Source organism: Mugil cephalus, chromosome 19 (genome assembly GCF_022458985.1).
Source record: "Mugil cephalus isolate CIBA_MC_2020 chromosome 19, CIBA_Mcephalus_1.1, whole genome shotgun sequence".
NCBI classification, from domain to species: Eukaryota; Metazoa; Chordata; class Actinopteri; order Mugiliformes; family Mugilidae; genus Mugil; species Mugil cephalus.
In genome coordinates this window covers 1783099-1805918 of record NC_061788.1, presented here as the reverse complement: position 1 = coordinate 1805918, position 22820 = coordinate 1783099, and the positions used below count along the sequence as shown (strand labels likewise).

Below are 22820 nucleotides of genomic sequence, written 5' to 3'. Positions count from 1 at the left end.
CATATACTTTGGGAGCAACTCCTTGCATTCAGGACTAAAACTGATCCTTGTGGGACTGATTTAGCTATTTTTATAATAGTCTATACGTCATAATAATGAGTTGATGAATTATTTCAGCTTTCTTTGTTTAAAGGTTTCATCTGTAAAAACAAGTTCTCAAATATTTTGGTTGTAGAAGTCTAAAAAGTCTAAGAATACTTTAATAAAATGAAAATATTTAAGTAAAGTACAAGTGCCTCAACACAAGAGTAAATGTTGCTGCAGGTTCTTTAACCCTTATATTGTGTTAGGGTCAAATTTGACCAAGTTCAAAAAGTACATTTTCCTTGCTTTTATGAGGATGAGCTTCATACTATCCCCAAGAACAGATATTTAAACACAACTAAATATTTTTTCACCATCTTAGTAAATTCTGAAAGTCTTTAACAAGAAAGTGACATATGTGGTGTTATGAGTCAGATATGACCTGCCAAGAATACTGGCTCATAGACAATGTTTTAGTTTCAAAGATAAAAGGTCTATTGGCCCAGAAAATGCCATATAATACTGTGGTTATGAATATTAATGAATAACAAGTCAGATATAAAGTGGACAAAACTGGATGAGAAATGTTTTTGACAATTTTGAGCCGGATTAAGTTGTGGGACAATTTTGATCTCCTAACACAAAAGATGCGGGTAACTTTCTATCACATTACAAGGGTTAATCAGTTGTTAAAGTACAGATGATTCAAGAGTGCTCCACACTGGGAGTCCAGGGCTGCCCTTTGACTTCGGCCACCCTTTGACTTGCTTCACATTCCCCACCGTGACAGAAGTCACTTCCTTTATTCAGAAATCAAAGCCCTCCACCTGCCACCTGGATCCCCTTCCCACATCCCTAGTTAAAGTCTGTCCCCCCTGACCTAGCACCAGTAATCACCACCATCATCCACTCCTCGCTCTCCTCCGGCATACTTTTATCACTCAAAACAGCTGCCATAACCCCCATTCTCAAAAAACCTAGCTCAGACCCCAATCTCAACAACCTCTGGCCCATCTCAAATCTCCCCTTCTCATTCAAAATCATAGAAAAAACAATCGCCACTCAGCTTCACCCCCACTTATCCCATAATAACATCTATGAAGAATTTCTGTCAGGTTTCCGCCCCCGCCAGAGCATCAAAACGTCTGTACTCAAAATCATCACCAACCTCCTGACTGCTGCAGATTCCGGTTTCCTATCTATCCTCATCCTCCTCGACCTAACTGGGCCTGCAATACAATCACACTCAGTTCTCATCAACAGACTCTCCTCCATTGGCATCACTGACACACCGCTTCTCTGGTTAAAGTCCTACCTCTCCAGCAGCACCCACTACATCAAGGTCAGCTCCCACTGCTCCCAACCCTCCCTTGTCACATCCGGTATTCCCCAAGGCTCTGTCCTGGGAACCCTCCTTTATCTACATCCTTTCCCTTGGCCACAACATCAGAAAACACATGCCGACGACACCCAACTCTACCTTTCCTCCAAACCCACCTTTTTTGTACCAGGCTGTAAACATGTTTAATAATGCTGTAAAGTTGTGCTTTTTAACATGGGGGTCTATGGGGATTTGCTCCTTTTTGCAGGCACAAGTAGCCACTCGATGAATTGTAAGTTCATAAGAGCACTTCCGCATGGGCTTCGTGGCTCAGACCTGGAGGTTGACACCTGGTGGATTCCAGTTGTTTCTTCTAATGCAACGACCCATTTACTTCTCTTTTCTTTGGCAGATATATGTAAAAATATATCTCTGACTGCTTTTCAAATCTGTTGGTTCAGTCAGTAACACAACAGCTCTTCAACATTTTTAAATTAGTTTTTCAATTTAGACGCTATTAGAGCCTATGATAGAAATGCTAATGCTAATATATAACTATAGGTGTAATAACATAAAGTTACCTGTGTGTTTATGTGTGTGTGTGGGAGAGGAGTGTGTGTTGGTGTGTACTGTTGTAACAGAAATGTATGGGAGACAGTGATCAGCTGCAACTTGAGGTGGTTGACAATGACGACAGAGGCGTGCTGGGCAGAGACTAAAATGTGAAGAAAAGGGGCAATTTTTTCTCTTCCTATGCGCTGGTCTCACATTTGGGCTTACTGTGACAAAATGTTAGCTCCTATAAGAAAAACATGCAGACCATGGGCGTCTTAAGACCTTCCTCAAGACTTTGATATGTTTTTTGTCTTTCTAGATTAAATATATTGGAGACAAGTGCGAGTTTAAAACACGGGTCCCTTCTGCTTTTCTGACAAAATCTTTACAGTCAATGGTGAGCAGAGGTGGATGTGACCATGCTCAGAGGCTCACAGTTTAAATTCTGTACGTCTCACTGCTTTGACGAGCACAATGTGAGAGAGAGAGCAAGTTTGTCTACAAGTGTGGAAAAAATCATGTGTGTAGAGTATAAATTGTAGCCGGGTTGAGCGTGAAAAAAGAAAAGTTTCAGACAATTTCAGACAACTTCCCCCACTCTAAGTGATGATGTCACCACTCTGGCACAAACATTCCGCGCAATACACACCCATTATAATCTCATAACTTCTCCAAATGATCAGGGTCATTGAACAGTGATTGATCAAAAACTATATCATCAGTGTGGTGCTTAAGAAACTTCTACCCAAGTCACTTTTTTGATGGAGTACTTGAAACCGAAACATTGAGATTGTGGAAGTAATTGCAGTTGGTGTGGTTCAACATTTATCAGCACACTTCAGTGTCTCTGCCTTCTCTGCCGGCCTAAACCTCATCAAAATCGCTGACTTACATTTATCCATCGTCATATTTCAGCCAAAGTCAAAGGTATCTGCCTGGACCTTAATGACTGAACCTAAAACACATCGTTGTTCCTTTAACCAGTCATATTTCCAGTTGGTATTTTTATTCCTTCTCTGTGATCTACGGACGTCATTGGACGTCAGAGAACCGGTGTGTTTAAACCAAGCTAGCAGGACATGTTCATTTGTTGAGAGCTGCACAAGCAAATCATCCCCATTAACATTTTGATATTTGTTGAAGCTACGATGGAGGCAAGAGGAGAGGCCATTGATTTGGTTGTAGATCTTCTTAAAAAGACATTTTCATGGTGGACTTGGAAAAGCTGGATATTGTGGGGTATTCCTGGTCCTAGCTAACCTGACCCAGCCTGGGAAACATTCAGATCATCAATATGGGCAATATGAGGACTCTGAATAGTTTCTTAAGCTCAGGTGAGTAAAATGATTAATATTTACATCTTTTATGTATATTTTTTACCATTTTCTTGGGTCAACATTGATGCTTCGGCTGGATTTAACATATGGTGTTGGTGGCTGCAGTGAGACTTTTTGAAATGTTCTTTCTCATTATATTTGTATTTTAATTAGCACAACAATAGTTAGGAGTCCTGTCCTCACGTTACCTCAGGAGTATGTGTTCATGCATAGATCTTGTTGAACTTTAATTTGAAGTTTCAGAAAAAAAAACGGCTAAAAATATCTGCATTAAATAGTGTAGTTAGTTACAGTTGGTCTAAGCGAGAGACATTCGGATTGGATAAATGTGTTCAGATGATAACGAGATGTGTAGGAGACAACTACAAGTACTGAGGCTGCTGAGATAAGTTTTAATATTCTTTGTTTACTCTACAATCACAAGCTCGTCTTGTCAAATTTGAATTTATGAAACAATCATAAATAAGGAAGCGACAAAAGGAGAAGCAGGAAAAAAGATGATGTGTGCAGTTTGTTGTCTGTCTGAAAAAGAAGTGGTTCGACCACCTGATGACGTCTTCGTCTCTGCCAGTAACATGTACTGGCTGCTTACATTGCATTTGTGAAGGACTGTTGTACTATTCAAACAGTGAACCACCAACTGCTTCTATTTGTTGCGGTTGTCTTCTTTAATCTAGTTCTCTCTTTCTTAGTTCCTTATTTCTAAAAAAGAAAGTTCAATAAAGCCGTAAGATGAGTTTCTGTGTGTGACTAGACTCTGCTGGTAATAGATGTTTGGTTGTGTCGTCTCCTTGTGTGTCTCTGGTCTGTGCAGTAACCTGAAGTTCTAAATCATCTGCAGAAACACCTGAATGATCGTTTAGTGATAAAGTAAGTATTTTTTTTTGTTTGTTTGTTTTTTTATAGAACTTTAACTTTATTCAGATGACATAGATGCATGTATTTCTATTTAAGCTGTGTGCTCTAATAAGGAAAATATATAAGGTTTCAAATAAATATTAAATCATTGTCAAATTGCAACTTGTTGTTGATTGATGTGATTTAATGTGAGTGACTTTAATTTTCTGGTTAAATAATGTCATGCTGCTGTACTCCAGGGGAAGTTTGGAATAGTGTGGGTGTTTATGTGAAACCAGGTTGACTTCCTCTCTGCTGCCATTCAACAAGCAACAACGAGCAGGTAAGAGCAACATCCAGGATGAACCATGAAATTACTTAAAATGTCTGAATATGAATGTTAAGTGTTAGACCTAAATTCACCAATGTAAGAGTTTTGTTGCACAAGGCAGGAACCTCTAGTTTAATAGTAAATCATTGATCCGTTATCACTGTCATATTCAACAGAAACTATTTTTTTCTCTTTTTCAAAGACTTCATTCACTCGCTCCTTCATCACTGTGCGAATCACCAACAATCGCCATGGCAATGTGAGTAACATTAAAATAATTAACCATCTATGTATATATTACTATCTATAACTCAGATAAGTACATCTGAACAGGTTAATGAGACACTAGACCTGGACACGCTACTCTGCTAGCTAGGCTAACTAATGCTAACATCAAAGAAAGAAGAGTAGAAGTGGAACTTTATTCTATTGTCTCTCCTCCGTAGTTCCTCAGCTAACACTCGTGAAGTGCTTCACTCACCACTGTCTGCCACCACGTTTCTCTTCTTCCCCCTTTCTTTTGAAACTACTTTTCATTTTGAATTGTTGTCTAATTTGAGGGTTGACTCATGTAGCCGCAATTTTTGTTGACCGCTTTTGTTCAGTTTATTGCTTTGTTATATATTCGCCACCAGTGTACACGTTCTCCATCTTTAGGCATGTGTAATCTGAAAGGTTTATTAAATGCTTGAAACTCACCTGGACTCAGCGTGCTTACATGAACCAGCAGCAACACGTCACACAAAATATACAGGACCTTATCTCATCCTCTCACACGACTTTTGAATGACAGGCAAGTCGTTACAATATCAATTTGTACCTTGTAACTAAATGTTTGTGGTAACAGCTGATTAGTGTCTGCAGAAGCTTGGAGGAATTTGACTTCATTCCTCAAAACAGAACCACTTCCGTTCTGAGATGTTGGTAGTTCCCTCTCATGAACTGATGCTGCAACAGTTGGATTAAGGTCAGGACTTTGATTGGCCATACCTAAACATTCATCCTTCATTCCATTTTCTTTCAGAGTTCACTGGTAGAATTCACAGTTCATTGGTCCATCAATGATGAGCAGATGCAGCAGAACAGGCCCAAACCAGGACATTAGCGCCCCCATGTTTCATGGAGGGATGAGGTTCTGATGCTGGAATGCAGTGTTGGTTCATCTCCAAACATGACGATGCCCAAACATTTAAACCAAACTATTCTACTCTGGTCTCATCTGTCCACTAAACATTGTCCCAAATGTTCTTTGTGGACAGAGAGCAGTGTCTTTGGTTGTTGAGTGGATTCATCAACATTAACATCAGCCAATGTGAGAGAGGCCTTTAGCTGCTTAGAAGTTCCCCTGGGTTCCTCTGGTTCCTCTCCCACTATGATGGAGTGATGTTTGTTTGTGGACCACTCCTGTGGAGGGGAACAGTCGTCTTCAATCTGTCTGACTCTCTATGGATTATTTGTGGCTTCCAAATTCTTTACAGATGGTTTTGTAACTTTTTTTGCATGTGTTTTCTCCACTACAGGGATACTAACACGTCATCAAAATTCAGAAGCATCATCCCAAAATGTGACGTGATCCAAGAAGGATCTCCTTCCTGCTTCAAGCTGACAACAAAGACAGAGACTGTTGGGACTTTAAGAAGAGTGACCTTTGGTAGAAGAAATGTGGACTTGCCCAATAAAACCATCTTACTTGTTGGTGAAACAGGAGCAGGAAAATCTACTCTGGTCAACTTTCTGGTGAACTACACCATGGGAGTGAAGTTTGAGGATGACGTCTGGTTCCACATCCTGGAGGAGGAGGAGGAGAAAAAAAATCAGTCAGAAAGTCAGACAACAGATGTGATTGTGTACAAGATCTTTGGTTTTGAGGGTCAAACTCTGCCCTACTCTCTGACCATCATCGATACTCCTGGATATGGAAGCACCGAAACAATCGAACATGATGTCGTTGTTAGTCAAAGATTGTTTGACTGGTTTCGGTCGGAGGATGGAGTTCATGAAGTGGATGTTGTGGGTGTGGTGATGAAGGCCAGCGAGAATCGACTCAGTGACCGACTGTCATACGTCTTTGATTCAGTGATGTCTCTGTTTGGAAAAGACCTGGAGAAAAACATCGTAGCTCTTATGACACATTCAGACGGGATAACACCTATAGATACCCTTGAAGCCCTTAGAGTCGCAAATATTAAATGTGCCAAAAATGAGGAGGGACACCTCGTTCACTTCCTGTTCAACAACCGCCAGCATCAAGACCGATCACAGCAAACACAGAAACTAGAAGATGCACATCAAATATCGGTTGAAGGAATGGAGGGACTCATTGCTTTCATGGAAAAAACTGCTCCTCAGAAACTGGAGGAAACTTTGTCTGTTCTGAAAGAACGCATAAGACTGACGGCCTCCATCCAAAACCTGAACGACAGAATTCACATGACTGAACTGAAGCAGAGAGAGCTCAGACAGACCGAAGAAGCTCTGAAGAAACATGAACGAGAAATGAAGATGAATGAAGAGTTCACTATAGAAGTTGATGAGCCCTACACAGAAAAAGAAGCTACTGGTGGCAGGATGTGGGGACTGTTCTTCTTTGAAGGAGCTGTCCGTTGCACACATTGTGAGGAGAACTGTCACTATCCTGGATGCACAGTGGCCTGGAAACCTGAATACTGTGAGGTGATGAAGAACGACCGCTGTACGGTTTGTAGCAGGAACTGTCTGGCATCAGCTCACGTCAAAGACAAATGGGTCTATGTGAAAAAGACACGGAAGGTCACAAAAACAGTGGAAGAAGTGAAAATGAGGTATGAAAGCAACAAAGCAGAAGCTGCAAAGAAAACCAGTATTTTGGAAGGACTTCAACAAGAAATAGAAAATCTTGAAAAAGATAAAGAGAAGTGGCTGGAGGAGGCCTACCGACACGTTGAAAGACTTAAACTCATCGCCCTGAATGTTGATTCAGTGTCCACTTATGTCCACTATGACTTCCTCATGGAGAGGATGAAAATAAAAGGAGACACAGAGAAGTTTCAGAGGTTGAAAGAAATGGCTCAACAAACCAACAAACACCTCCAGAGTGGGATCCAGTACGCTGCAAGAATGTGGAAAAAGTTGACAAAAAGCGAGGTTGAAATGAGGGGCACTGAAGTCTAGACTCAGATTAATCTGCAGTTTATTCAGTTTGTTATAGGATTATACTAGTTTGAACCTACAGACAATGTTAAGTGTTGGTTCAGATTAAATGTGTTAACCCTCAATGAACATAATCATTTCGCATGTTTTTGTAAATATGTTCAAAGTTTTGTTTCATGAATCATTTGAAATGAGCAGGTTGATGTTTCTGTCTTCACTGAATGAAAATCATCTGTAATTTGTTTTACAATAACGTTACAGATCAATAGTTTATTGTTACTATTAATTCAGCTTCAAACATTTTGTAAATAACTTGTGCATTCCTGATTATCTTTCATCAAGTTGATTAATTTTTGTTACTGAGCAGATGAGAATGAAGCTTAAGAAGTGTTTCATGATTGTTGAACCGACCTGTCTTTGATTTAAAACCTCAGATTTCTGTCAAGTTCTGACAAAATAAATTAACAGTAGTTTGTGAACATATGTTATCTCTCATGTTTTCTTGCTTTCAAGTTGTATTTGAGTCAGGAGCATAGAAGTATAGGAAGACAATTATGGACAATGGACATAAAGCATTCAAATTAAAATTACGGGTAACTGCAGTACCCTAAAACACTTTTTATACACTTTTACATCACCTCTATTATGAGTAATTTCACTTTGACTTAGACTTAGACAGACTTTAATGATCCATGAGGGAAACTACTTTGTTACTATAGCTTTGTTGCACATAAAAGTAAACATAAGAAATATAAAATAAAATAAAATTAGATTAAAGTAAAATTAAAATAAAAAGTAATCACAGGATTACAGGATTAGCATTATGAACAAATATACAAAAATAGTTGGCAAAAACAGTGTCTGATGTGGTTGTTTGGTCAGTTGTAATCAATCTCGCATGCTTTGGGAGCAACACTTTGCATTCAGGACTAAAACTGATCCTTGTGAGACTGATTTAGCTACTTTAATAATAGTCTGTAAGTCATAATGAGTTGATGAATTATTTCAGGTTTCTTTGTTTAAAGGATTCATCTGTAACAACACGTTCTCAAATATTTTGATTGTAAAAGTCTAAAAAGTCTAGTTTTATTTTGTTAAGTTTCTTGTTTCCTGTCTGTTCTGTCTGCTTGTGTTTTACTTTGATTGATTATTGGTTTCTCCTGGTGTGATTGCCCTCATTAGTTTCACCTGTGTCTCGTCATACCTCTGCCCTTGTGTGTATATATAGCCCCTGTCTTTCTCTTGTGTTTTTGCCATCCTGCCAGTTTTTTTGTTTATTATTAAATACATTTTTCCTTGATCCCCTGCCTCATCCTTTATCTGCATCCTACATCTGGATCCTCCCATAAAACCTACAAACGTGACAATAAAAACTTTACAAAACTACCAAAAATTTAATAATTTTAAGAATTTTAACCCTTTAAACACCAGTTTGATTACTTGTTTTTACAAAAACAAATATGAAAAATTTACTGTTTTCCATAAAACTAAATGTTCCTGTGACCTTAGCAGACAAAAATGTCCCATTGAATCCCATAGAGTGGATTCCATTGACTGTGTATAATATGGACAAACCCACTGTGACGTCACCCGTTGGATTGGGTCTCTAGTACTTTATACATGGCAGCAGTTAAAATCACGTTTTCTCCTAATTTGGACTAATGCTGTGTTAGTCATAGGAGTACAAAGCAAAAAAAAAAAAAAAAAACTTTATCTTGGCATCACAGAATTTAAATGGGTGAGTCGTCCTCCCCATCAGTCTGTGCTGTAACCCTGTGTCTAAAACCGAAACACTAATTGCAGTAGGTGTGGTCCAATGTTTATCAGCACGTTTCACTGTCTCTGCCATAAACATTAAAAAGCAACAACACACACACAAAGGCGAAACTTAACCTACATTCAGGAAGGTATTTTCAGACTCTTTTTATATCTTTGTAGTGAATGACATATTTATCTGACTTATAGGGAAGTTTAGGACTAAACTATAAATGTGAGTCAGTGATTTTTCAGTTGTGCATTCAGACAAAAGGCTTTAGTCTCTCATAACACTTGCAACAATCTTGTGGAATTACAAAAAGTTTTACACACACTACCAGTCAAATGTTTGGACATGACTTCTTAATGGTTTTTATTTTCATGACTATTTACATTGTAGATTCTCACTGAAGGCATCAAAACTATGAACCAATATGTGGAATTATGTAGTAGACAAAAAAGTGTGAAATAGCTCAAAACATATTTTATATTTTAGATTCTTCTAAAGTCACCCTCTGCTTTGATTACTGCTTTACACATTCTCTCCATGAGCTTCATGAGGTCGTCACCTGAAATGGTTTTCCAGCAATCTTGAAGGAGTTCCCGGAGATACTGAGCTCAAGGGTTCAATGACAAGGCTTATCCAAACTTGTAATTGGTAGTTTATACATTAAATCTGAATCCTAATGTGGATCACTCCTGAACCATTTGTAATTTACCAGAACCAACAGCATAAATTCACCAAAAAAGCCTCATATCGATCCAACAATCAATATTATCCAGGTCAAAATGCTCTTTTTGTATCGATAAGGGTCCAAACGGTTCATTTCAGTCGTATTTTCAGTCCAAAAACTACTTTTACTTCTTATTTTTAACTATGTGTCAACTTTGATTCCTCCAGAACAAAACCACTTAGAGAGATTCTGACTTTTTTTGAAGTCTTAGCTTTAAAAAGAGACCAAGACCATAAATGAGCTCCAACATGTTCATCAACAGCATTCAGTTACTTTGGGTATGTCCTAAATAGGAGAAAGCTGAAATAATTCATCAATAAGTCCCCCTCTTATTGTCTTTAAAGACGAGTCAGAAAGAGACACGGGATGGACACTTTTTTCTCTGAGGAAAATAAGGAGCTCAAAGGGAAATTATTCGTAATTATTTGAGTAGGTGGCATAAAAGTGTGTAAAATAGTTTCAGGGTACTGCGTTTACCCGTGACCCGGGTTGTGGATGAGCCTTTGAATGTTAACTTTATACTCACTAGGGAAGTTAAGCCAGAGGTGTTTGTAAATAACTCATGTTTATGGCTTTCATAAACTCTCAAGGGCCAGACAAATAAGAGTAACGGACGTATAATAATAAATTTGTCTGAGAAAACTCATAGGACAAAGGGGAGCACACTAAATAAAATGTAGAAGGATGCACTAAATATATATTTTTTTACCATTATGTTAGATGGTGTGCAATTCTGACAATGTCACTGCAGTCTCCATGAGAAGGTCTGAATAATCCATAATACTATTGTACAATCACTGTTATACACTGATCAGCCACGACATTATGACAACTGACAGGAAAAGAAATAACATTTAAAACATCATCTGATAATTCAGTGTTCTTCTGGAAACTTTTGGACCTGGCATTCATTCGTCTGGATGTTACTTTAGACCAGACCAGGGATCCCCACCCCATAGCAATGTCACTCCTTGATGACAGCAGGATGCACACAAACACTTTAGGGACAACTCAAAAAACAAAAAAATAAATAAATAAAAAATAAAAACATGAAGAACAGCACAAGCTGTTGACCTGACCTCCAAATTCATGAGATCCCAAACTGATCAAGGATCTATGGAATGATCCACAAAATCATAACATCCTACTTAGCATTTGTTGAAACATTCAAGACATTTTAATGCCAATTAAGGCCTTGTTTTTCCATGAATGAATTCAATGTCTTTCAAGACTTTTCAAGGATCCGTGGGAACCCTGTTAAAGCTCCACAAAGGAAAAACTTGACAGCAAGCTAATTAGCGTTTGCTCTAGGCTATAGTCGGTACTCGGCACGTTAAAAGTGGGTCAACGTTGAAACGACATAACGTTACGGTACAAGCAATGCTTATCTAATGGTAACAAACTCAGGCTTATTCGTCCGTTAATTCATCACACAGTCTGACCTCAGTCAACTTTTTCTCTCTCTTCAGTGAAAATTCAACATCACAGTGCGTTTGATAAAGTCTCCTGCTGATTGATTGGTGTCAATTGCTAATATTGCCCATCCGAGAGGTTCATGCCAGGCTCCAATCAGATCCACCACTGATGAGTTGACCAATAAGAATAGAGAGCATCATCAACAGACATATTTTTTTCTCTCAGTAGATGCTTGTGGTGTTAAAGCCTACAAAACCCCAAAACCGCAGGACATCAAGGCCACTGTTGCCTAACAGCAGATATTTTTTTCAAGGGCACAAGGCCAAATTGAGAGTGGAATTCCTGCTCTGTCAAGCAGTTACCCGAAAGTGAAAGACTGGAAAAACCAGAAAGACCAACCTGTGCGCCACCTGGATTCACTACAAGAAATAATATAATGCAGCACAGATCTCAGAAAGCTTGAAGCTGTACAAGTGAACCAGTCCAATAGGTAAGTCTCATCTAAGTGCTTTACTAGTTGATATTTTGCGCTACATTATTGCATTCTGATCTTTTATTGACTCACACTTAAACAGTGACCATAGAGTGGATAATGGATTAGTATTTAGTATATAACTGAAATTGTCCATGAATGTAGTTCCTCGACTGAATCCTCATCTATATGTCCAAATACAAAGTAAAACAGAAAACCATTCAAGTTACAAGCCTGCAATTTATTGTGCAAGATTTAAAATGTTATCTTTGCTTCACTTTTAATATTTTTACATCATTACATTTGTAATTGAATTACCACAACAGTAGTTATGAGTGCTGTCCTCTAGAATGAACTGGCGGACAAGTTTTCTCAGGAGTATGTGTTCAGACCTAGTTCTGCTTCTGAACGTCTGTGTTTATTGTTTGATCTGAAGTTTCAGAAAATATGTTGACATGTAAAATAGCTGCCAAAAATAATGTTGTGTGCTGGGGCGCCGCCCTCCCTGATAGGAGGGGGATACATATAAAAATATATTTTTATATATTCAGTTTTAAATGTCAGTTTTACCCGTGTGTGTGCCTAGATGCAGTATGATTTATATAAATTACATTTCCATCAATTGACATTTATTCACCAGTGAATGTTCGCAGACAGATTCGTATAGTTTCCGTCATGGGGCACTGGTCAGGGTGCCCCAGAAGTGCTGCAAAATAGCCAATCATGTACAGTTGCCAAGGCAAATTAATAAATAAATGGCCAATCAGTGGCAAAGAATCTTGGCGTTGGCCTTAGGGTGTTGAAAATATCGCCCCAGCAACAGAAAATGCCACGAAAGTCTTGGTTTAAAAAAAAAAAGACAGTCAGAGAGTGATGAAGAACTTAACAAGCAATCAGCAGCTTCCACCAAATTCGGTAAGATCCTTACTTATCTGCCCGTTTGTGAAAACGACAATGGAGCTGAGACCCTACAAGGCCGATCTTATCATCAGCCAGCAGACCACGGAGAAAAATAAAGCCTACAAAAGGAGTTTTGTCTGGAGTTGGTTGGAGCAGAAGTCGTGGCCGACAGGCTGTGGAATAGCCAATGCATTTTTCTGTTTTTCCTGTATTCTTTTTTAAAATGAAAAGTACTTAACACGGACACAGTCAGGACAAACCAACTTAAAGCATAGCAATGCAGCTAGATGATGGACACAACACAATGAAGAGGTTGATAAGAACACAGGGTCATTGAGAAATTTGCCACTCAGAAAGACAGACAAGCAAAGCTCTTTATAAAAAGAGAACTATCCATCCACTCACTCATATTACACTCACCGTAGAAACACAAGCATACCTCTCTTTCTCTCTCTCACCACTCACTCACTCACTGTTGATTTGTATAGATTCAGCTGTTCATAGCCTTGCTGTAAAGTTCTTTCAAGAACTACAATATTGCATTGTGTTTGATACCCTTGATAAAGCAGGACTGGAGTCTTATAAAATTGTAAATAGTTAATTTACTATTTCTGTTCAACTGGTGATTTTGAAAAGGAGATTAAATCATTGTTGAATTGCAGCCATTGTCTGACTGTTGATTCAGTTCTTATGTGATGGACTGGGCAGAGAAATGTACTGTCACATCAGCCCCACCAAGAATATTTTTCACCAGCCACCACTGGATAAAGTATGTCTGTGACATGTTTTATTAATCAGTCCTAACCCTAAACACAAGAAAACTAAGGAAATGGAATATGGTGATAAATGTTACATCGTTGTCAAATTGCAAAGGCATCCCTATGCTATGCTACCAATAATGTGACTTCCTCTTTGCTGCAATTCAATGAGCCAGTGACACAGGAAAGAGCATCTTCCAGAATGAACCATGAAATGACTTCAAATGTCTCTTTAAGATTACCAAGAGTTTTTTGCACTAGACAGGAACCTCTAATTTAGCAATAAATCATTGATCCATTATCACTTTTTTTTCTCTTATCCACAGACTTGATTCACTCACCCCTTCATCATTGTGAAAACCTCAGTCCAACAATCACCATGGCAATGTGAGTAACATTAACATTTTGATGTATTAAAAAAACAAAATGATAATATATACTGTAGATTAGCATAGAACTTTCTAGATTTGGTTTGCCAGATACTGTGTGAACTTAAAGGCATGTCTTCATGTTCTGCAACAACAGAAAGTGAGATAATGTTGTTTGATCATCGATTTACAACAGTTACAGAAGATGCACATTTCATGCACTTGAAGTAAAATTATATTTGTTGCCATAAAATCCAAGAAAAGATTAATTAAGACTCTACTTGGGTAGGGATGTTTAGATTTCTCTGGCTGTTAACAAACTTTAAAACTCTTCACTCTGACTGAATGTGCAGGCTTAATTAAAAGTATTGGGACCCTTTACCGTTCTTTTGGAAAACCACTTGTGTTCTTGGGCTTGTTCGGATGAGGTTCTGATGCTGGAATGCAGTGTTGGTTCATCTCCAAACATGACGATACCCAAAACTTTAAACCAAACTATTTTACTCTGGTGTCATCTAGGGATGGGCGATATGGCAAAAATATCATATCACGATTTTTTAAAAATAAAATCACGATTTCGATTTTATCACGATCTTAAATTGAAAAATGAAAAACAGACAATTTACTTCAAAGAACCTTTCTTAATAGATTCTATTTTAAGTAGTTGCAGTTTTGCCTGCATGTGCAAACAATCAAGTTTAAGGTAAACAACAACAACATTCTAATAAAGTGCAATCTTGCAAAAGTAGTAACAGAAAGTTTTCTACCATCTTGAACGGTACCATATCTTTTGCAAGATAAAAGGTAACTGCTTCTATTACCTCTTTCCATCACTTGCTTGACTTGTCATATGGAGTGCCTTTGTTAAATGCCTGTGTTAATGTTGACTGTTTTGGTCTTACACTAGCTGCAGCCTCCGCCTGCGGTGCCGGTGCCACCGGGCCCCTCGCTGTTTGGGAAATGTTTTATGCACAGAACAGGTTCGACGTGCGAACCTATTCTGTGCACAGAACATTTTCCTGCGCTTCAGCAGTTGAGGAAAATCCAAACCAATTCCATATAATGGAAGTAGAATTTGTTTTAGTGACCAACTCCATTTGACTTTCAGCCATGGCTCCATGTGGCTACCTCTACACACACAACAAGGAGGCGGGTAAGAAAGCCCGTCACTGCCCGTAATTCGCTATGATTGGTCGGTCAGGTTGACGACGTAATATGTCTGGTGCGTCAGTGCATCAGCATAGAACTGCAATTTATAGAATGTGCCCTAGACGATCCCATGATCTCTGCAGTTTGACAGATCGTCTTCACGTTGTAATCGTTCACGATTTAATATCGTCATATCGCCCGCCCCTAGTCTCATCTGTCCACTAAACATTGTCCCAAATGTTCTTTGTGGACAGAGAGCAGTGTCTTTGGTTGTTGAGTGGATTCATCAACATGAACATCAGCCAATGTGAGAGAGGCCTTTAGCTGCTTAGAAGTTCCCCTGGGTTCCTCTGGTTCCTCTCCCACTATGATGGAGTGATGTTTGTTGGTGGACCACTCCTGTGGAGGGGAACAGTCGTCTTCAATCTGTCTGACTCTCTGTGGATTATTTGTGGCTTCCAGACTCTTTACAGATGGTTTTGTAACTTTTTTGGGATGTGTTTTCTCCACTACAGGGATACTAACACGTCGTCAAAATTCAGAAGCATCATCTCAAAATGTGAAGTGATCCAAGAAGGATCTCCTTCCTGCTTCAAGCTGACAACAAAGACAGAGCCTGTTGGGAATTTAAGAAGAGTGACCTTTGGTAGAAGAAATGTGGACTGGCCCAATAAAACCATCTTACTTGTTGGTGAAACAGGAGCAGGAAAATCTTCTCTGGTCAACTTTCTGGTCAACTACACCATGGGAGTGAAGTTTGAGGATGACGTCTGGTTCGATATCCTAGAGGAGAAGGAAAAAAGTCAATCAGAAAGTCAGACATCAGATGTGATCGTGTACAAGATCTTTGGTTTTGAGGGTCAAACTCTGCCCTACTCTCTGACCATCATCGATACTCCTGGATATGGAAGCACCGAAACAATAGAACATGATGTCGTTGTGAGTCAAAGATTGTTTGACTGGTTTCGGGTGGAGGACGGAGTTCATGAAGTGGATGTTGTGGGTCTGGTGATGAAGGCCACAGAGAATCGACTCAGTGACCGACTGTCATACGTCTTTAATTCAGTGATGTCTCTGTTTGGAAAAGACCTGGAGAAAAACATCGTAGCTCTCATGACACATTCAGACGGGTTAACATCTACAGATGCCCTTGAAGCCCTTAAAGTCGCAAAGATTAAATGTGCCAAAAATGAGGAGGGACAGCCCGTTCACTTCCTGTTCAACAACCGCCAGCGTCAAGACCGATCACAGCAAACACAGAAACTAGAAGAAGCACATCAAATATCGATTGAAGGAATGAAGGGACTCATTGCTTTCATGGAAAAAACTGCTCCTCAGAAACTGGAGGAAACTTTGTCTGTTCTGAAAGAACGCATAAGACTGACGGCCTCCATCCAAAACCTGAACGACAGAATTCACTTGACTGAACTGAAGCAGGAAGAGCTCAGACAGACCAAAGAAGCTCTGAAGAAACATGAACAAGAAATGAAAATGAACGAAGAGTTCACTGTAGAAGTTGATGAGCCCTACAAAGTAAAAGAAGCTACTGGTGGCAGGATGTGGGGACTGTTCTTCTTTGAAGGAGTCGTCCGTTGCAGACATTGTAAGGAGAACTGTCACTATCCTGGATGCACAGTGGCCTGGACACCTGAATACTGTGAGGTGATGAAGAACGGCCGCTGTACCGTTTGCAGCAGTAAGTGTCTGGCATCAGCTCATGTCAAAGACAAATGGGTCTATGTGGAAAAGACACGGAAGGTCAAGAAAACACTGACAGACATGAAAAAGACGTATGAAAGCAATAAAGCAGAAGCTGCAAAGAAAACCAGTCTTCTGGAAAAACTTCAACAAGAAATAGAAAATCTTGAAAAAGATAAAGAGCAGTGGCTGGAGGAGGCCTACCGACATGTTGAAAGGCTTAAGCTCATCGCCCTGAATGTTGATTCAGTGTCCACTCATGTCCACTTGGACTTCCTCATTGAGAAGATGAAAAACAAAGGAGACACAGAGAAGGTTCAGAAGATGAAAGAAATGGCTCAACAAGCCAACAAACACCTCCAGAGTGGGATCCAGTACGCTGCAAGAATGTGGAAAAAGTTGACAAGAAGCAATGATGAAATGAGAGACGCTGAAGTCTAGACTCAGACTAATCTGCACTAACCATTCAGATCATTATAGGATTATACTAGTTTGAAACTACAGACAACGTTAAGTGTTGGTTCAGATTAAATGTGTTAACCCTCAATGAACATAATCATTTTGCATGTTTTTGTTAATATATTCAAAGTTTTGTTTCATGAATCATTTGAAACGAGCAGGTGGATGTTTCTGTCTTCACTGAATGAAAATCATTTTTCCACTGGTTTTACAATAAGTTACAGATCAATAGTTTATTGTTCCTATTAATTAAGCTTCCAACATTTTGTAAATACCTTGTGCATTATTGATTATCCTTCATCAAGTTGACCAATTTCTGTTGGTATTTCTTGAAAACAAAAAAAAATGAAATTTTGTTTAAAAAGATAAGTCCTGAGTCTCAGTGTTGGGTTCTGTCTGATTGTCTACAGTGGCCCTGAAAGTCAAAACACATGGACATCTAAGATTATGGAAAGGGTGGGGGCAACACTTCTGGTTTCTGATTGGACAGAACCACTGATTTTACAATAATGTTACAGATCAATAGTTTATTGTTACTATTAATTCAACTTCCAACATTTTGTAAATAACTTGTGCATTCCTGATTATCTTTCATCAGGTTGATTCATTTCTGTCACTGAGCCGATGAGAATGAAGGTGAAGAAATGTTTCATGATTGTTGAACCAACCTGTCGGTGATTTAAACCTCAGATTTCTGTCAAGTTCTGACAAAATAAATAAACAGTAGTTTGCGAACATATGTTATCGCTCATGTTTCTTTGCTTCAAGTTGTATTTGAGTCAGGAGCATAGAAGTATAGGAAGACAATTATGGACAATGGACATAAAGTTAACATTCAAATTAAAATTACGGGTAACTGCAGTACCCTAAAACACCTTTTATACACTTTTACATCACCTCTATTATGAGTAATTTCACTTTGACTTAGACTTAGACAGACTTTAATGATCCATGGGGGAAATTACTTTGTTGCTGTAGCTTTGTTGCACATAAAAGTAAACACAATAAAGATAAAATAAAATTAGATTAAAGTAAAATAAAAATAAAAAGTAATCACAGGATTACAGGATTAGCATTATGAAAAAATATACAAAAATAGTTGGCAAAAACAGTGTCTGATGTGGTTGTTTGGTCAGTTGTATAGGAATCTCGTATGCTTTGGGAGCAACACTTTGCATTCATGACTAAAACTGATCCTTGTGGGACTGATTTAGCTACTTTTATAATAGTCTATAAGTCATAATAATGAGTTGATGAATTATTTCAAGTTTCTTTGTTTAAAGGATTCATCTGTAACAACACGTTCTCAAATATTTTGATTGTAAAAGTCTAAAAAGTCTAGTTTTATTTTGTCCTTGTGTTTTACTTTGATTGATTATTGGTTTCTCCTGGTGTGATTGCCCTCATTAGTTTCACCTGTGTCTCATCATACCTCTGTCCTTGTGTGTATTTAAAGCCCTGTCTTTCTCTTGTGTTTTTGCCATCCTGCCAGGTTTTTTGTTTATTATTAAATACATTTTTCCTTGATCCCCTGCCTCATCCTTTATCTGCATCCTGCATCTGGATCCTCCCATAAAACCCACAAACATGACAATAAAAACTTTACAAAACTACCAAAAATTTAATAATTTTAAGAATTTTAACCATTTAAACACCAGTTTGATTACTTGTTTTTACAAAAACAAATATGAAAAATTTACTGTTTTCCATAAAACTAAATGTTCCTGTGACCTTAGCAGACAAAAATGTCCCATTGAATCCCATAGCATGGATTTCATTGACTGTGTATAATATGGACAAACCCACTGTGACGTCACCCGTTGGATTGGGTCTCTAGTACTTTATACATGGCAGCAGTTAAAATCACGTTTTCTCCTAATTTGGACTAATGCTGTGTTAGTCATAGGAGTACAAAGCAAAAAAAAAAAAAAAAAACTTTATCTTGGCATCACATTTAAATGGGTGAGTCGTCCTCCCCATCAGTCTGTGCTCTAACCCTGTGTCTAAAACCGAAACATTAATTGCAGTAGGTGTGGTCCAGTGTTTATCAGCACGTTTCACTGTCTCTGCCATAAACATTAAAAAGCAACAACACACACACACAAAGGCGAAACTTAACCTACATTCAGGAAGGTATTTTCAGACTCTTTTTATATCATACATACATAAAAAAATTCAGGCGAACTCAACATATTTTTAACTATGTGTCAACTTTGATTCGTCCAGAACAAAACCACTTAGAGGGATTCTGACTTTTTTGATAGAAACTTCAAAGTCTTAGCTTAAAAAAGAGACCAAGACCATAAATATGCTCAAACATGTTCATCAACAGCATTCAGTTACTTTGGGTATGTCCGAAATAGGAGAAAGCTGAAATAATTCATCAATAAGTCCCCCTCTTATTGTCTTTAAAGACGAGTCAGAAAGAGAGACGGGATGGACACTTTTCTCTCTGAGGAAAATAAGGAGCTCAAAGGGAAATTATTCATAATTATTTGAGTAGGTGGCGTAAAAGGTGTAAAACTAGTTTCAGGGTACTGCGTTTACCCGTTACCCGGGTTGTGGATGAGCCTTTGAATGTTAACTTTATGCTCACTTTATGCCCTCACTTCTGGAAACCTTTGGACCTGGCATTCATTCGTCTGGATGTTACTTTAGACCAGACCAGGCACCCCCACCCCATAGCAATGTCACTCCTTGATGACAGCAGGATGCACACAAACACTTTAGGGACAACTCAAAAAAACAAACAAATAAAAAAACAAAACAAAAAAAACACGAAGAACAGCACAAGCTGTTGACCTGACCTCCAAATTCACTAGATCCCAAACTGATCAAGGATCTATGGAATGATCCACAAGAGGCCCCATCCCTCAAAGACCCCCCAACTCCACTGAGAACATTATAGAAATAGAAAGAAGAGAACATACTGTAATCATGCAGAGCGTGAGATGCAGTGGTATGAAGCAGCACCACCAGACCAATCAGCCTTCTCCATCAGGAAATCTGAACACCATTTAGATGAATTAGATGCGGACTGTGAGCCAGGTCTTCTCCTCCAACATCAGTGTCTGGAAGAATTCACAAACATTCCCATAAACACAGTCCTAAACATGTGAAAATCCTTCCCAGAAGAGTTAGACACGTCCTATTAAAGCCTGTGGATTAAGAACTGGACGTCACTGAATGAAGTTCACATGTGTGTGAAAGTGAGCAAATACTTTTGGCAATATAGTATATGTGTAACATCCGAGGATGCTTTTCCTCCTGGGCTGCAAGTTTCTACCATGGTGCATCTGACTGTGCAGCATGTGATGGATGTTATGGATGTGTAGATGTGATGGATGTGTAGATGTGATGGATGTGATGGATGTGTAGATGTGATGGATGTGTTGATGTGCACGTGGGGTGAGTCACTGCCACCACCGGGGGGGAGACAATGGAGCCATGTCCTCTGCTCTGACCACATCCTGCGTGGCTCTGAGCGGAAATGACGTCATCTGGATACCAAGATTTGAAAATCAGCATCAAAGACATGTTGGACCAATCAGATCGTGTGGGGGCGGGGCTTAATGTGATGACGGACAGAGGAGCAACAACCTGAACACCAGTTTATTTATTTATTTATTCAGCCACATTCAGTCCAGTTTGATTTTAAGTGGCCTGCAACACTAACATAACAGAATAATAAGATGTATGTAACAGCAACTCCAGACATTTTCTATTAGTTCAACAAGTACAAGGAGAATGTTCAAATTTAATAAACTATCATTTGAAACAATTAAATTTCTTAAGAAAAATAAGTTTAATTTGTGCCCATTGTTGTCTGCTGTTAACTCCTCTGACTAAAACACTGGATAAATTAGGACTAGCAGTTTTGCACTTTGTAAATTCATGCTGCTGTGGGTCAGATTAGACCCTCTGATGGGACCCTAGTTAAAACCTGAACTCACCACCAGACGATCAGTACAAAGGAAAATGCTTCAAAAAATAAAAATAAACCTGGATGACTGAACCTTTACAGACTTTACCGGTTATTTTATGCACCGTAAACGCATCTAGTTGTGTTAAATAAACTTTTATTTCATTATCATGTGTCTGTTTCGTCTTTACCACGAACCCTGTTAATCTGCACCAGTGTGAATCACAGGAAAACTCCAAAAACCACTCACACGCACCGGTGCGCTCATGGGCACGCGTATCCTGCAGGCTGCAGCTCCTGCGCGCTCCTGATTGGCGGAGACGGAGACGCATTCGCTGCTGATTGGCCCAAAGTTTGTTTGGTTTGTTTGGACGGAGGCGCAGCAGCAGCAGCAGAGTCCGTGAGATAAACGAGAACCCCTCAGAGCTCAGAACCTCAGAGACCACGGAGGACCCGAGAAGACCAGAGCTCAGCCTCAGACGTGGATCAGACCGGCTTTAAGATGCTCGCTGCCTGTTTGGAGTTCCTGGGGCTGGCGCAGTGCGTCCTGGGCTCGCTGCTGGTGATGGTCGCCTGCGGGCTGCCCATGTGGAAGGTGAGCGCCTTCATCGACTCCAACATCGTGGTGGCTCAGACCATCTGGGACGGGCTGTGGATGTCCTGCGTGGTGCAGAGCACCGGCCAGATGCAGTGCAAAGTCCACGACTCGGTGCTGGCCCTGGCGCAGGACCTGCAGACGGCCCGGGCCCTGACCATCATCTCCGCCGTGCTGGGGGTCGTGGCTCTGACCGTGACCGTGGCGGGGGCGCAGTGCACCAACTGCATCAAGGATGAGACGGTGAAGGCGCGGGTGGTGAACGCCGGAGGGGTGATCTACATCATCAGCGGCTTGCTGGTGCTGGTGCCGCTCTGCTGGATGGCCAACAACATCATCGTGGACTTCCACAACCCGCGGATGTCGTCCTCCCAGAAGAGGGAGATCGGGGCCGCCATCTACGTGGGCTGGGCGGCCACCGCGCTGCTGCTGCTCGGAGGGACCCTGCTGTGCTGCTCCTTCTCCCAGCTGGTCCGGGGCTCCTACCCCATCAAATACGCGCCCACCAAGACGATCTCAGTCAACGGGGACTTCGACAAGAAGCACTACGTTTAAAGCTCGGGTTTATAGCGGGGGACTTGTTTTTTTTTTTTTTATTATTTGGGCACATTTGTGCCAAAGATCTGTTCAGACTTGTGTGGAACTGAAGCGGCGCAAACGACACATCAGCAGCGTCAAATATGTGCAACTGAAGTGAATGTGTTCACGCGCCAGGCTGCGCAAGTTTATTTTAGCCTGGTTTGATTAAAACTGAGCAGATTCATTAAATGATAGTTGTGGAGGCTGCAGCGCTGCAGGCTGCTGAGGCAGCAGATTTCATTCTCTCTTCTCCTTCTGATGCTCGAGTTTCTGGTTCCCACCGTGGACACGCGGACACGCGGCCACGCGGCCAGACCCACTCAGACCGATGTGCACTCATGTGGTGATCAAGGCAGGGAATTAGCATTTGAATGCGTGTACAGTGTTTTTGTACTTCCTCTCATTATTTTCTTGTCTTTGTTTTTTTTTTTTTTTTTTTTTTTTACAGACTTACTTTTTCTAATAAAGAACAAAACATGTA

At 39.8% G+C, this 22820-nt stretch overlaps 3 protein-coding genes across 3 annotated transcripts; all 3 read left to right on the top strand.

Moving 5' to 3' along the window:
* Positions 1-2327: 2327 nt before the first annotated feature.
* On the top strand, positions 2328-8015 carry LOC124996160. The gene is made up of 4 exons (XM_047568926.1): positions 2328-4107; positions 4335-4417; positions 4608-4664; positions 5926-8015. Exons 3-4 carry the CDS (start codon positions 4657-4659, stop codon positions 7553-7555), a joined length of 1638 nt encoding a protein of 545 aa, XP_047424882.1. The 5' UTR covers positions 2328-4107; positions 4335-4417; positions 4608-4656; the 3' UTR covers positions 7556-8015.
* A 7566-nt stretch (positions 8016-15581) lies between these two features.
* LOC124996993 lies at positions 15582-18662 on the top strand. The gene has a single exon (XM_047570450.1). It carries the CDS (start codon positions 15582-15584, stop codon positions 17223-17225), a length of 1644 nt encoding a protein of 547 aa, XP_047426406.1. The 3' UTR covers positions 17226-18662.
* A 2904-nt stretch (positions 18663-21566) lies between these two features.
* cldn5b (claudin 5b) lies at positions 21567-22820 on the top strand. Its single transcript, XM_047568932.1, has one exon. The coding sequence runs from the start codon at positions 21668-21670 to the stop codon at positions 22313-22315; it is 648 nt and encodes a 215-aa protein (XP_047424888.1). The 5' UTR covers positions 21567-21667; the 3' UTR covers positions 22316-22820.

Bases quoted from the DNA above. Each gene is read 5' to 3' on its own strand.
- cldn5b (XM_047568932.1), top strand. From the start codon at position 21,668: ATGCTCGCTGCCTGTTTGGAGTTCCTGGGGCTGGCGCAGTGCGTCCTG.
- LOC124996993 (XM_047570450.1), top strand. From the start codon at position 15,582: ATGTGTTTTCTCCACTACAGGGATACTAACACGTCGTCAAAATTCAGA.